The 14,573-nt window shown below is 41.5% G+C and overlaps 1 protein-coding gene across 3 annotated transcripts in view; it reads left to right on the top strand.

Moving 5' to 3' along the window:
* Positions 1-2,116: 2,116 nt before the first annotated feature.
* SECISBP2L (SECIS binding protein 2 like) overlaps positions 2,117-14,573 on the top strand; it is a 32,383-nt gene continuing 19,926 nt past the window's right edge. For all 3 annotated transcript variants that reach the window (XM_070953549.1, XM_070953551.1, XM_070953550.1), the window contains exons 1-2: positions 2,117-2,317; positions 13,392-13,570. In XM_070953549.1, coding sequence (XP_070809650.1) covers positions 2,294-2,317; positions 13,392-13,570 — 203 coding nt within the window. In that variant the 5' untranslated portion in view covers positions 2,117-2,293. The remainder of the gene's footprint in view (positions 2,318-13,391; positions 13,571-14,573) is intronic.

The following is a 14,573-nucleotide window of genomic DNA, read 5'->3' on the forward strand; positions in this document are numbered from 1 at the left end:
TTATATTAAACAAACCATTGTCTTCGTTCCACAAATTATTATTAACTATGGCTTAGTGCAATATGTGTACTCAACATTCTACTTCCAATTTAATAATACATATAATGTGGGAAATGGTTCTGACAACGGTAGATGCAGATATGCTTTTAAAATTAATAAGTTATTTTGCAGAAATGTGTTCTTTCAGAGAGAAAACTCAGAATATTGACTAGAATTATAATGACAATTATGAATATATTATTTTTGCAAAACCATATTTAGCTATTAGGATGTTATGATTACATTCCTGGGATTATATTGTGGTCTCAGAAACCCCAACCAAAGGGAAAAACCCAAGCAACTGTTTGACTTAATATGTGATTTATTTTCATCTTGATAACGTGTGCAAATACAGCCCGTTAAGACCAACCTTCCTACACCCATCCTTTATTATACCTTTCTCACATCACGTCACTCATGTATTACCTCTATATCTCTTCCTGCATTCTTTTTATTTCCTTCCACGCAACTGATATTTTAGCCCGTTTGGTGTAAGTGGTTAAGGAGTCAGGCTTTACCTGGGAGACTGTGAGTTCTAGTCTCGCCTTAGGTAGAAAACCAGCTGGGTGACTTTAAGCCAGTGCTGCTCTCCCAGTCTTAGGAAGGAGGCCACGGCAAGCCACTTCTTAAAAGGTTTGAAGCCACAAAAACTGCAGGGACTAGTCCAGGCAATCCCCAGGAGTCAATGCAGACTTGAAGGCAATGAATGATTGAATTTTTGAAGACAAAACTTAAGTGTCATGAAAGCAAAACTTAATGGATCAATTCTTGAAAACAGAACTGAAATAAATCTGAAAACTTAAATAAATTTCTTGAAAGCAAAACTTAATGCATCAGTTCTTGAAAATAGAATTTAAATAAATTCCTGAAGACAAAACTTAAATAAATGTCTTGAAAACAAAATTTAATACCCAAATTCTTGAAAACGGAACTCAATAAAATTTCTGAAGACAAGACTTTTTAAATTTATTAATATAAATAGAAAGAGCGACGTTTCAAAATCCATATAGATTTTTTTTTTTTTTGGAAAATAAATAAATTTCTGAAGACAAATCTTAAAGGTCTTGAAAGCAAAAACTTCATACCCAAATTCCTGAAAACAGAATTTAAATAAATTTCTGAAGACAAAACTGAAATAAATGCCTCCAAAACAAACTTAAAATTCTCGAAAGCAAAACTTACAAGAAATAGTTTCTCGGGAAAAACAAAATGGAAAATTATTAGACGGGTCCTGAAGTGCCGAAGTTGATACCATGAGTTAGAAAATAAATTTCATTCCCTTTATAATCGGGATTATATGACGAATAATGGGATTATCCTTAAATCCTCCCAAAAGGGGAGGCTGACCTGAACGGACCCTTCTCCTGCTTTCAAATCCCACCAGACAGCAAAGGATTACCCAGAGAAGCAGTAACGGGGACAGGGTTGGAAGGGACCTGGGAGGTCATCTAGTCCAACCCCCTGCTCAGGCAGGAGACCTGTACTAGGGATTCGAACCGCCGAACTGCCGACCCTTTCTGACAGACAGCTGTCTTAGCCACTTTGAGCCCCCTTAGCAACCTCTCTTTGGACCCCCCCACGGAAAACCGCATTCGGGAATCAAGTCACGCTGGGGGTCTTCTTCGCATCCTCCACAGGCAAGAGAAAGGCCTTCGGGGTTGTCACGGCCGGGCGGCGGTGCTTACTGCGAATGAAGAAGGCCCCCCCTCCCATCCCTGCCCACCACAGGGCCTACCTACCTGAGAGCTGTGCAGAAGACCCCGACCCACCCGAACCTTCCTCCTCTTCCTCCTCCTCCTCCTCCCTCCTCACCGCGGGCCTAGACGCTCCCCTCAAGCAGGCTCTCGGCGTTGCTAAGCAACGGCGAGGGGCGGGGGACCTCCCCCGTTATTAAAAACGAGCGATTTTCGCGCGGCGCGGCCCAGGCCGGCTTCCGTCCCAGATGATCCTGGCCCCGCCCCCCCCCTCCTCCTCCTCCTCCTCCTCCCGCTTCGCTGCCGCTTGCCTCGCCTCCATCTCTTGCCGACGCCACTGGCGTAACCCGCTCGGGGAAGAGGGGAGCCGCGTCAGTCGCCGCCGCCGCCGCGCTGGGTGGGAGCGGAAGCCTGTCTGTGAGGGGGAAAGGAGCCATGGGGGACGCGGCCTGCCGTTCCGCCGCCGGCGCTTGTTAAAAAAAGAGGAGCGCCCTTCGCCTTCGCCGCCTCAGAAGAAGAAGAAGCCGACTTCTTTCTCTCCTTCCTCGCTTGCTGGAGCCATGGACAAAGCCGTCGGCGGCCAGGTAGGAAGGGCGGCTGAGGGGAGCCCTCAGAGAAGGGGGGGGTGAGAAGGGGGGTTTGAGGAGTTGCTAGGCAACCGCGGGGGGGGGGGAGAAAGGAGGTCTCCGGGCAAAGAAGGAGGGGGGGTGGGTGGGCTCCATTTGGAGGACCGTTGGGGAGAGGGGGGGGGTCAGCTGGAGCGACCGACTCCCCCCTCCCTCCGTTATCGGGAGGAAGAAGGAAGGCGCGGCCCCGGGCGTAAGTCGAGGCGGCAAACGGGCGGGCAGGCGGGGGGGGTTTACTACTTTCTCTTTGCGGGGGGGGGAGGAAGGCAGGGGTGGGGGGAGAGAGGAAGGCGGGGGGGAGGAAGACAGGGGTGGGGGGGAGAAGAAGGTGAGGGGAGGAAGGCAGAGGGGGGGGAGAAGAAGGTGGGGGGAGGAAGGCAGAGGTGGGGGGGAGAAGAAGGTGGGGGAGGAAGGCAGAGGTGGGGGGGAGAAGAAGGTGAGGGGAGGAAGGCAGAGGTGGGGGGGAGAAGAAGGTGGGGGGAGGAAGGCAGAGGTGGGGGGGGAGAAGAAGGTGGGGGGAGGAAGGCAGAGGTGGGGGGAGAAGGTGGGGGGAGGAAGGCAGAGGTGGGGGGGGGGAGAAGAAGGTGGGGGGAGGAAGGCAGGGGTGGGGGGGAGAGGAAGGTGGGAAGGAAGGCAGGGGTGGGGGGAGAGGAAGGTGGAGGGAGGAAGGCAGGGGTGGGGGGAGAAGAAGGTGGGGGGAAGGAAGGCAAGGGGTTTGTGTGAGTGTGAATTTGGGTCAGGGGTCCTTGCCAGAGGAAGCCTGGGGAAGGGAGGGGAAGCCGAGCACAGGGGTAGAAGGGCCGGAGGGGGAGGTTCCCCAACAACAAGATGGAGAGAGAGAGTTTTGGTTTCTTTTTAATTTTTAAGACAAACAAACATTTAGCACAGCCTTCATTTCTTCCTTCCATGTGACATTTCGGTGTTCTCTTCAAAAGGTTCTTCTCTTCTCTACCTCTCTCTTCTGTCTTCAGTCTCACCAAATCCATTACAAAGATTTTTCCACGAATATATTATAATTACAACCAATTTCTCCCCCCCCAATCTCTTTTAAAAACTTTTATTTGTATCTCTTTTCTAACCAATAGTAAAATTTATTCCATATCTTAAAAATATTCTGTATCTTCTCTTTCCTTTATCATCATAGTTAATCTATTCATTTCTGCACAATTTTAAGATTTTTTAAAATTACTTCTCCCATGGAGAGAAGAGTGTTAAACCGCCCGGCAGAGTGAGTAGTGTTGGAGGAATTAACGGGGACGTAATGCAAGGGAGGGGGGGGATTTAGTCCAAGGAAGGGGTGGTGGTGGTGGAAAGATTTTTAGGCTGGAGTGGAGGAAGAGGAAGAGGAGAGGCTGCTGCTGTTGCTGCTATTGAAGCCTTCCTGGACTTGCTTAGGCTGTTCCCGGGTGAGTTTCCTAGGCTGCTCTCGGGCTTTCGTTTTTTGCGAGAGGTTGCTTGAAAGCTTCGAAATGAACGCATTTCTTCCCAACTTCCTGGCCCAGGCCTTGGAATGAATTACAGGTCGTCCTCAATTTACGGTCGCCCTGGAGCGCCCCCCCCCCCAACATTTCTGTTGGTTTAAGCTGAGACGTCAGTTCAGCGGTGGATTTGGCCCCATTTTTACCACCTTTCTTGCCACAGTTGTTTAAGGAAATTGCTGCAGTAAGAAACAGTTGACTCACATGACTGCAATTGAGCCCAACATTTCTGAGACTAAACAACAGAGCGGTTAAGTCAGTTTTGCCCCCGTTTTTTACAACCTTTATTGCCATAGGGTGTTAAGTGGACAGCTGCAATTCTTAAGTAACACGATTGTCCCAAAGGGTGCTTTTTTTCAAAAGGCAACTGGACTTTCTTTGTCCTTGAAGACGTTTCACTTCTCTTGAAGATGTTTTGCTTCTCGTCCAAGAAGCTGCTTCAGTGGGGACAACCTGATCTGGATGACTGAGAATCTCCATAGACATTTAGTAAGACGGTTGTTAAGGGAACCTTGTTTCCCCCCCCTCCCCCCCCGTTGACTTTTGCTTGCCAAAAGGTGGCAAAAAGGGGATTCCCGTGACCTCAGTACACAGCAGTGGTCGTAAGTATGAACCGGTCAATAAGCATGAACCGGTTGCCAAGCATCTGAATTTTGATCACATGATCGTGAGGATGTTACAAAGGTGATAACTCTGAAAAATGGTCCTGAGTCTTTTTTTTCCAGGGATGTAACTTTGGATGATCACTGAATGAACTGTTGTAAAGTCAAGGGCTACCTGTAGTTGTGTGAACAGGCAGAGGAAGAGCTGGGTTCTGGGTTTCCGGGGTTGGGGTGAGAAGAACAGCAACAGAGTTGGAAGAGGAGCCTTGGACGTCTTCTAGTCCAACTCCCTGTTCAAGGATACTCATATAATTGAGTATTGGGAGTTGGACAATGGGAGTTGGACATACCATTTGAGACAGTGATTACTATTTCAAACAAATGGAGTTAAATGTATGGACGCAGGAAGTAGAGCGGGGAAAAAACAAGTTCCTTGGGACTGAGCTTCTGGGCTAGTGACTTGTTGCAAAGGGATACAAATGCTACCAGACTTAGTTTTCCTAAAAAGCTGGGTTGCTCACCATTTCTATCGCTCTAGGAATTGAGCCTTCCTCACCTCTTCTGAGTGAGAAGTTTGAGGGTGGGTAGAGAAGCCCAGGGGTGGATTTTGGTCCTGGAATTTCAATTATCACTTTCTTACATGACAAATTGTTTGTTGGATTAGCACAAATGTGTGTATTTTAAAAAAAAGATTAGCCTTGTGGAATGGTTTTCGATGTAGGTATGATTTTCAGGAACATTGGAGAATGCCTTCCTCCAAAATGGTTAACTTCTACAGGTTTTTTTTTTTAAAGATATTCTGATTCTAGGGACTGTGTGTATAATTATATGAGTATCCTTTAATAGCACTTAGAATTAGTAAAACATATCAAAACAATTGTGTGATTTACTAAACTAGGAAATTAACCTTTGCTTGAATGTTAAATATTTTGCCTCTTGCAGTAACTAAATTTGTTCCTTTCTTTCAGCCTTCCTTCAATTGTAAAATATCCCTGCCTTATGCTATTTTCTCATTTTAAATTGAAGCCAATATTTGAAGTTTTTGTGCACTATAACATAGATCTGCACTTTGGAAATGTTAGTAGGCAGTTCGGAAAAACAATTAATGGGAAAATGCAGGATTCTGGGACTGAATCCCTAAGGTCTTTAATGAAATGGTTATTGGGCAGATGGTATGTACAAGCATCTCTACAGGCCCACAGGACATCAACTGGAGTCTGAATCCAAATTCGAAGATGGGACATTAGAGAGGCTGTTACACTGAGTAGTTAAAACTGGGCTAAATGAACTTTCATAGGCTTGATGTAAGGCAATTCTTTTACAATGGTCTCATACATTGTTTATTGTAGTTAACCTTGGTTTAATTAACCCAGCTGGGTTTGCACAATCCTCTGGACCATCAACAAAGCACATAGGCTGTGCTCACATGCTAGGATAAAAGGTGGTTGCCTGGTAAATGACTGAGGTCATCCAAGATATCCATATACATGTAAAGCTTCCTGGTTAATGACTGGAGATAATTTTTATAATTGCAGTTGCTTGTAAATAACACACATTCAGATCACAAGAGTAAAGTCAAGTTGTGCTTGTGCCTTTTCTGTTGTTGACCTTGTTCTGTAGAACACCCCTGCCTCATTCCAGATACATCACAGGCCCCAGCTCTGTTCACTTAGTCCCCTTTTGTTGGTGGTTAATAGTCTAATAGTTAATAGTTTGGTCTTCTCCATTCTGTATAGCTTTAATGTTAAATAGTTTGAGAGGGGTAGTTTGGTTTATTGTTTGCTGTTGTAAGCTGCCCAGAGTCACATTGTTTGACTTAGGAAGATTTACAAATCTAGTTAACACACTTCTGGTGATTTAATGGGTTTCACTGGCAGTAATACAGGACTGGATTCCTATCTTGATTTTTTCTTTTGATTTCTCAGTTTAGCCTACAGCCTTGGGACTTAAAATTAGCCTTCAACACAAGGGCTAATCAGAACTATCCCTATTTAGTTTCCAAGTTGATCACCTGCTAAGATTGCTTTGTTTAATGTTTTGAAGGAGGTATATTCTTTTATTTTTTGTTAACAAGGTGTTCTTTTTGTATTCTGTAATGCTTAGGAAATAGTTTACTAGTTCTAATTAAAAGCAGTGTGTGTGCTGACTCTGGGCAAGCTTGTGAATTAAGAATTTAAAACCCTATAATGACATTAAAAGGCTAATTTCCTCAATTGCTTGGAGTGCTGCATTTATTCGTGTCTTTTTTTCAGGGTTCCCATGTCTGAATGGCAATAGCAGAGTTTGGATAGTGATAGAAGTAGAAAGATGTGGGGGCAAGTTTTTATTTGATTAAATGGTGAAAGCCAAGTTGAGGGGAGGAATGCTCTGAAATGCATGGTGTGCTACCCTGTTTCCCCGAAAATAAGACATTTCCGGATAATAAGCCCAATCGGGCTTTTGAGCGCATGCGCTAAAATAAGCCTCTCCCCGAAAATATTTAAACACAGAGCTGGAAATCAGGTAAGATGGGAAGAGGAGCCCCATCTTGCTCCACATGCCCCAAAATAAATAAGACCTCCCCAAAAATAAGGCCAAGTGCTTATTTTGGGGTTCAATAAAATATAAGACAGGGTCTTATTTTTGGAGAAACACAGTATTACTGGTCAATGCAAATCATATTCTTTATTCTTGTGCTGCCTGTGATTACAGGAGTCTCATCCCCAGATAGCAGAGCCCAACCCCCTGAAGCATATTTCTAAGTTAGAGACAGGGAAGAGGAATTGTTCCACTACTATTCAGCTGAGAGAATTTGTCTGATTAATAGGGCAAACTAATTGATTTAGTTTACTCAGCATGTTGGTTTGTGTAGTAGTTAACATAAGGAACATAGTTAAAAGCATACGAATCTGATCAAAGTTTGGGTTTCGTATCTGTAATTGGTCACCTTGAAATTTAAAACAATAGTGTAGTAAATGAAAAACACCAGAGTTTCAAAGTGACCAATAACAAAGCATTAAATCTAACATCCTCAAACAAAATTGGTTTGGTTCAAATGTCTTGGCCTAATTTTGTTTTGTGACTTGGTAAGTGGCCAGTATTTATAGTCCTTTTGATTTACCTGGGAGCAAATTTTGTTGAAATAAAATTAGCATTGAGGTCAGTTTGCACATGATTACTTCTGTGTGACAGCCTCAACATAATATTAAAAAAACCAACAAAAATGCTTCCTGTTAACTGATTAATGTAATGTGTAAAGCTTTTTTGGAATAAAGAAAGAAAAAAACTTCAAAGTTTAGCTCTATTTCTTCTTCTTGGCTGTATTGAAAAATAAGTTCTCAATTTTTGGCAAGCAATTTGCTCTAATCACGTTGGTCTCTAGAAACTTATCAAAATAATTATATGCCTATAATTACAATGACATTAAGTTTTTTCCTTTCTCTCTATGACTGCTGGGGGACTGGCAGAGTTGGGATGAAAATTGCATAACTTAAGGGAGAAGGAAGCTACCTTTTTATTTTATAGTTTTTCCTTGGTATATCTATGGTTAAATTCTGTGACATGTTGAAGTATAAATGGCAGACTGTTACAATTATGGGAATAATCTGCTTTTTTTATTGCCTCTTTATTTAAAAGAGGATATACAATTTATGATTATTAAATATACTAAATACAGAGAGAACCAATTTGGTGGAGACTAAAAGCCAGGACACCATGATTTGAATTCCTGTCTTAAGGCAGAAGCCGGTTGGGTGAGTTTGGGCCAGTCACTTTCTCTCAGTCCTAAACTGGAAAGTCAAAAAAGGGTCAGTCAGAATATAGATTGCACCCATAATCTTCAAAAAAGAGGCTTTGATCCTACAACAGATTGTTTAGGCTAATAAGATTTATTGAAAAACTGACACCAAGGAACCATATATTATCCACAATGTGGTCTTTAGTGTCCAGGAATAGAATTAGTAGTATTGCAAAATGTAACGTGCCCTAAATTGTTCCTTGTTTTGAAACACCCTGTTTCATGTGAGAACAAATTGCAGGAGATGTTTAAGATGGTGGTTTCAACGTATATTTACCTAGGATACAATTTCCACTGCTCGTTATCTCGTCTTGAAGCACGTAAGTCCTTTGGGCAACATATTCTACTATAATATATTTTAATAAGTATCATTTTATGAAACTGGTCAGATACAAATCAGAGTTGCAGAAAACAGGTTCTTGTTCTGGTGCAGCTGCAATCTGATTTCTAATGCTTTCTTGAAAATAAGCTATAGTGCCGAGGGTTGTAAAGGAGACCAAGCGTTTATATAGACTATAACTTTGCACAAATACCGAATTTTCAGTACTGCATAATACAGGGCTGAAATTCGATCCTTGACCCCGAATGTTTTGTAGTGCCAGATTCCCCAGGATAGGATTGTATCCTTAAAATTGCTTCTTGTACATGTAGTTCTCTACTTATGACCATAATTGAGCTCAGAATTACGGTGGTAAGTCATGGCAGTTGTTAAGTGGGTCATCATGTGACACGCCTGACTTTACTGTCATCTTTGTGGTGATTAAGTGAACACAGTAGCTGTTAAATGAATCTGTTTTCTTCAATAGGCATTTTTTTGTGGACATAAGTGCAAAAAAAAATAATGCTGAAAATTGCAGTTCTCTGACCATAGGATACTTCAAATGGCCATGAATGTGAAAGCTGGTTACCAAATGTCTAAAATGCGATTATGTGACTGTGTGTGTGTGCATCCATTGGAACTCTGGAACTGGGTTCAAGTAGTTCTGGGGAAGGTCTGTTGTGACTTCAAACAGTTGCTAAGTGAGGAATAAATTACCAGTTAATTGTTTCGGTTGCGTCCTGGTTTAACTCATGAGGACACCATTTGAGTTACCTGTAAACACCTTTTTCGCTCACATCATTATCATATACTCTAGAACAGTGTTTCTCAACCTTGACCCCTTGAAGATGGGTGGACTTCAACTCCCAAAATTTCCCAGCCAGCTGGCTTGGGAATTCTGGGAGTTGAAGTCCATCCATCTTCAAAGAGTCAGGGTTGGGAAACACTGCTCTAGAAACCTCTTAACATCTATGACATTAGTTTTATTTATTCCATCATCCCTCTTGATTACCCATTTGTCAAAAAAGTTTATATTTTATAATTTTATTAGCAACATCTCTCTTGAATGTAGGCAACTCCAGGAAATGTACCCCTCAAACGTTAAAAACATTCTTTTTCAACCTGCCATTTGTTAAGGCAGAATCTCATACAAGATGACGACGCTGCCTTTGCTAACTTCAAATTAGCTTGCATATTTGCCATATCTTAATATTACATTGCGTTAGAGTTTTCTAACTATAGCCACAGCTGCTTTTGTGTTTTCGAAGCTCCTCTGAAAATAACTAGAGAGTGTGACATCTTGTGGAGCTGTTCCTAGAAGGTTCCCTGTTTTGAAAAAAAAACCCTGATATTTTACAAATTGTCAAGGAAGATCAAACGTCGCACAGATCCTTTCCTTTCCAGCCAGGGCAACTGCAGCTTCATTTTCGGTTCAAAACATAACTTGTGTGCATCTGCCTTATGTTTTTGAACACTGAGCCCCTTCAGCTCTTGCGGTTCTGGCCGAGGCACAGCATGGCTTCTGTTTTATTGGGTAAGGATAAATATCCATTACTGGTTTTTTTGTGCTTTGTAGTGTACTAACTTTACCAGTCTGTTCCTGCTAGTGTCATCTTCTGTCCCTGCAGCTGCTAAAGACTACAGTGCCTTTTACACAGAAAACAAAGAGGCCTTTATGCACAATATGTTGCCGATATAAACAGTTTTACATTTATTGAAGTAAAATGAAGGCCAGGCCAGTCTTGGAAACCCTGCGATTGGAGAGGAAGTATTCCGCACAAACAATAGAGTGGATAATATTTTATTTCCTTTATTTTAATGGGGTCCAGCAGCGTACAGGTAGTCCTTGACTTAACATCCATTCACTTAGCGGCTGTTTGAAACTACAACAGTACTTGAAACCGAGACTCACACTTAACAATTGTCACAGCCATCCCCACAGTCACGTGATCAAAACCTGGGTGTTTTGACAGCCAGCATGTATTTAAGAAGGTTGCAGAATCCTGGGGTCATGTGATCATTGTTTTTTTGACTTTCCTGGCCACCTTCTAACTGGCAGAGTCAGCGAAGGAAGCCAGGTTCTCTTAACAACCGTGTGATTCATTTAACAACAGCAGCAATTGGCTGCATCATACCCAAAAAAAGTCATACAGCCGAGTGTGACTTGCTTAACAACGACGTTGCGGGAATTCCGAAGTCCCAATTGTGGTTGTAAATTGAGGACTACCTGTATATTTTATTTTTCCCATTTCTCTGCTGCCCATCTCCCTCAAAAAGAGGGAACTTGTATGTATAGAAAAATCTCTCTCTGAAGAAACATCAAAGGCAGAGAAATTACTATTGCATTGTAAGCCGCTTAGTATGCAGATGTTGAAATGAAAACGAAAGGTAACCCAAATAAAAACGTTTCAAGCTTGTAGTCACATGTTAGGATAAAGTTTAGGTTTATGGGTGTTAGTTGAATCCTCCCCTCTTATCTGATTGTTTTCAGTTTTAGATAAGCTACAGTTTACAAATACTGAGTATTGTTTGGTAACATGTACACAATAGTTGTACTTGATTGTTTTAATTTTGGCTACAGTGTTACCTTCCCTTCTTTTTGTTTCCTAATCCCAGTAATTATGCTCTACAGGTGACAGATGTTAACAATTGCTTTAGTTCTACTTTTTAATTCAAGCCTTTTTTAAATTTAAATTGGCAATTAAATTTCAAAACATTATTATAGAAATTTATCTTCCACTGTCATTAATTAATTCTAAAAACTCAGAAGCAAAACTGAAACTCCATTATTTTTGGTTTTCATAGATGCGTTTAACAGATTTGTATAGCAATTATTTTATATAGTTTATGAATAAGACAGAGAATCGGCTAGAATGTGTATGTTTTCTGCTGAAGTAGATTCTAAAATTATATATCAAGTTAGTAGTTTAGTAACAATATTTTTCAGTATTAGACATATCCTGAAATGAAATAGTAATAGCAATTGTACTTAGATGTATATACAGCTTCACAGTGCTTTACAGCCCTCTTTAAGCAGTTTACAGAGTCGGCATATTGTCCCCAACAATCTGGGGTCCTCATTTTACCGACCTCGGAAGGATGGAAGGCTGAGTCAACCTTGAGCCGGTCAGAATCGAATTTGGGCTGTGGGCAGAGTTAGCCTGTAATACTACCTTCTAATCACTGCACCACCATGGCTCCTAAATGCTAACCAAATGGATTTATGTTATCCAGATTTAGTTTGGGAACAACCATAATTAGAGGCAGCAACTGGAATAAAATGTTTAAGCTCTTCACAAATGGTATTATTGTGGTATAAGGCTTGATGGGAAGAAAAGCCAGTATTTTTACATTAATAATTACTATTATTGTAAGATTATAATACTATGGTAGTTTAAAGAAAATTATGCTTCTGTGGATAATGTTTAATTAATTATAAATGATTATAGTTAATGAAAATCTCCAACTTTAATAATAATTTTTTTCTGTAATATGAAAATAAATTGTCCCTGGTTGGCTTAATGAACATAATGATTAGGTTTGCAGAATACCCTGAAATGGAATCTAGCTGACCAAATATTAATCTTAAGAGTGCTGCGTGAACTCACTCTGTGCGGTTAGTTGATGATGCAGTCTGTTAACCATGGGTAAACATGTACAAGTGAACAGAAGGAAATGTAATTTGAATGGTTTTCTAGCTAAAAATCTTTGGTTTTAAACTTTGGTAGAGGCTGCTGGCATGTAACTTGCCATTCTTTTGATGAGAAAGGAGCAATTTTTGCCGGGCAATCTGATTTGCTGAGTGTCTCAGTAAACCAAACAATACTTATTTACAATGTACAAAATTCACTTCTGACAAATTACAGGTACATTTATTACAGAGATTTTTAGGACCCATAAAATGCTGCTCTGAATTCCATCCTCTGGAAGTGACTTAGGACCGTTTTTCACACGGTTGCAGCATTCCCATGGTCACATGATCAAAACTCAGGCACTTAGCAACTGACTCATATTTATGACAGTTGCAGTGTCCTTTTGCGACCTCCTGACAAGCAGAGTCAATGGGAAAGCCAGATTCACTTAACAACCCCGTTATTAAATTGACAACTTAAGTGATTCACTTAACAAATGTCTCACTTAACAACAAAAATGTTGGGCTCAATTGTGGTAAGTTGAAGACTACCTGTGTATTGCTGGAAACTTACTTGTGTAACAAACATGCTTTTGAAGTGTTTGCTTCGTTAGCCAAGAGTTTTTGCTTTCTGCCATGGTGAAACCCAGTCTTATAATTTGGATGGTATATAAACATGATAATATACACCTATGTATAAATATTAAGAGTGAAGTATTAAATCCTCTGTCAAAACCAAAGCCAGATTTTGCTAAATCGCAAAATCAATGTCCTGTGATGATAAGACCATGATGGCGAACTTATGGCACCCGTGCCAGAGGTGGCCCACAGAACCCTCTCTGCTGGCACGTGCGCCGTCGCCCCAGGTCAGATCTCCGTGGCGTCCCTGCAAACGACGAAACAGAAGCTCACGCCTCCCATCGGCCAGCTGGTCTTCAGGTCTCTGCTGCACATGCGCACATGTCTGCACACGCATGCATGAGTGCATGGGTGTGTTCGCATTCTTCAGTTTGGGCATGCATGCGCAGTTTGGGCACTCGGTTTCTAAAAGGTTTGCCATCACTGCAATAAGAGATCTCAAACGTTCCATTCAGATTGGGCTCAATTTTGCTTAAATAATTGGCTTAGATTTAACACACGGCGAACTTAAAAACTTAAATTGCCGATGTATCATTACGACCCGTTTATGTACCAAGAATCCTTTTCATTTTGTTTTTCCCTTTTAAGAATGTGAAATTGTCTGCTGAAGTGGAACCATTCATTCCTCAGAAGAAGGCCCCCGATTCGCTGGTGATGCCCATGGCCCTGCCAAATGAAGGTGGAAACATCAATGGGGTTGAGGCAACTCCGATTCCCAGCTACCTGATTACGTGCTACCCGTTTGTTCAAGAAAACCAATCCAACAGGTAATTAAATCTATATGTCAGAAAACCAGTATGAGTCTTCCTTTTGGTTTTGTTTTACTCTGCTGCTTTATAGTATATCTCTGTTCAGACTAGGATAATCTAATTTGCTTTGCTTTCTGAAATGTTGGGAAAAAACTAAAAACAAAGGATGTGTTTTTATTGTTTGGACAGCCGGGCTGGAGAATTCTGAGAGCTGAAGTCCACAAGTCTTAAAGCTGCCAAGTTTTGAAGACCCCTTTTGTAGAGCATTGAGTGGCATGACTGTTAAACCATGAAGTTAGGGAACAAATTATTTTGAGAGAGTCTTAAAACCCTTTTGTTTTGATCATTAATAGCATAAAAGAGAGCAGAGGGTGAACCCTGGAAAGCTTTCATGATACTGAGGCTATACTCTTAACAATCAAGGTTATAATATTGGCACTGCCTTTATTTTTGGATTTTATTAGAATTTTTAGTACATTGAAAGTAGACAAAATTAAAAGATTTAGAAAAAATATATAGAGAAAATGGAAGGGACGCAATGGCTCAAGATGGCTAAGACACTGAGCTTGTCGACCGAAAGGTCAGCAGTTCAGCGGTTTGAATCCCTAGTGCCGCGTAATGGGGCAAGCTCCCGTTACTTATCCCAGCTTCTGCCAACCTAGCAGTTCAAAAGCACGTAAAAAATGCAAGAAGAAAAATAGGGACCACCTTTGGTGGGAAGGTAGCAGCGTTCCGTACACCTTTGGTGTTTAGTCATGCCGGCCACATGACCACAGAGATGTCTTTGGACAGCGTTGGCTCTTTGGCTTTGAAATGGAGATGAGCACCGCCCCCTAGAGTCGGGAACGACTAGCACATATGTGCGAGGGGAACCTTTATCTTTACTTAGAGAGAAAATGAGAAGATATAGGAAAATCGAGAAATCTGTAAGTCTTAAAGTTGCTTTGATTGGACACCCTTTCTTTAAATTGATTTTGAAGAAATAACTGTAGACCTAACTGGATTTCTCCCCCCCACCCCC

The sequence above is a fragment of the Pituophis catenifer genome, unplaced genomic scaffold (genome assembly GCF_029215685.1).
Source record: "Pituophis catenifer annectens isolate HBS135680 unplaced genomic scaffold, rPitCat1.0.hap2 SCAF_14, whole genome shotgun sequence".
NCBI classification, from domain to species: Eukaryota; Metazoa; Chordata; class Lepidosauria; order Squamata; family Colubridae; genus Pituophis; species Pituophis catenifer.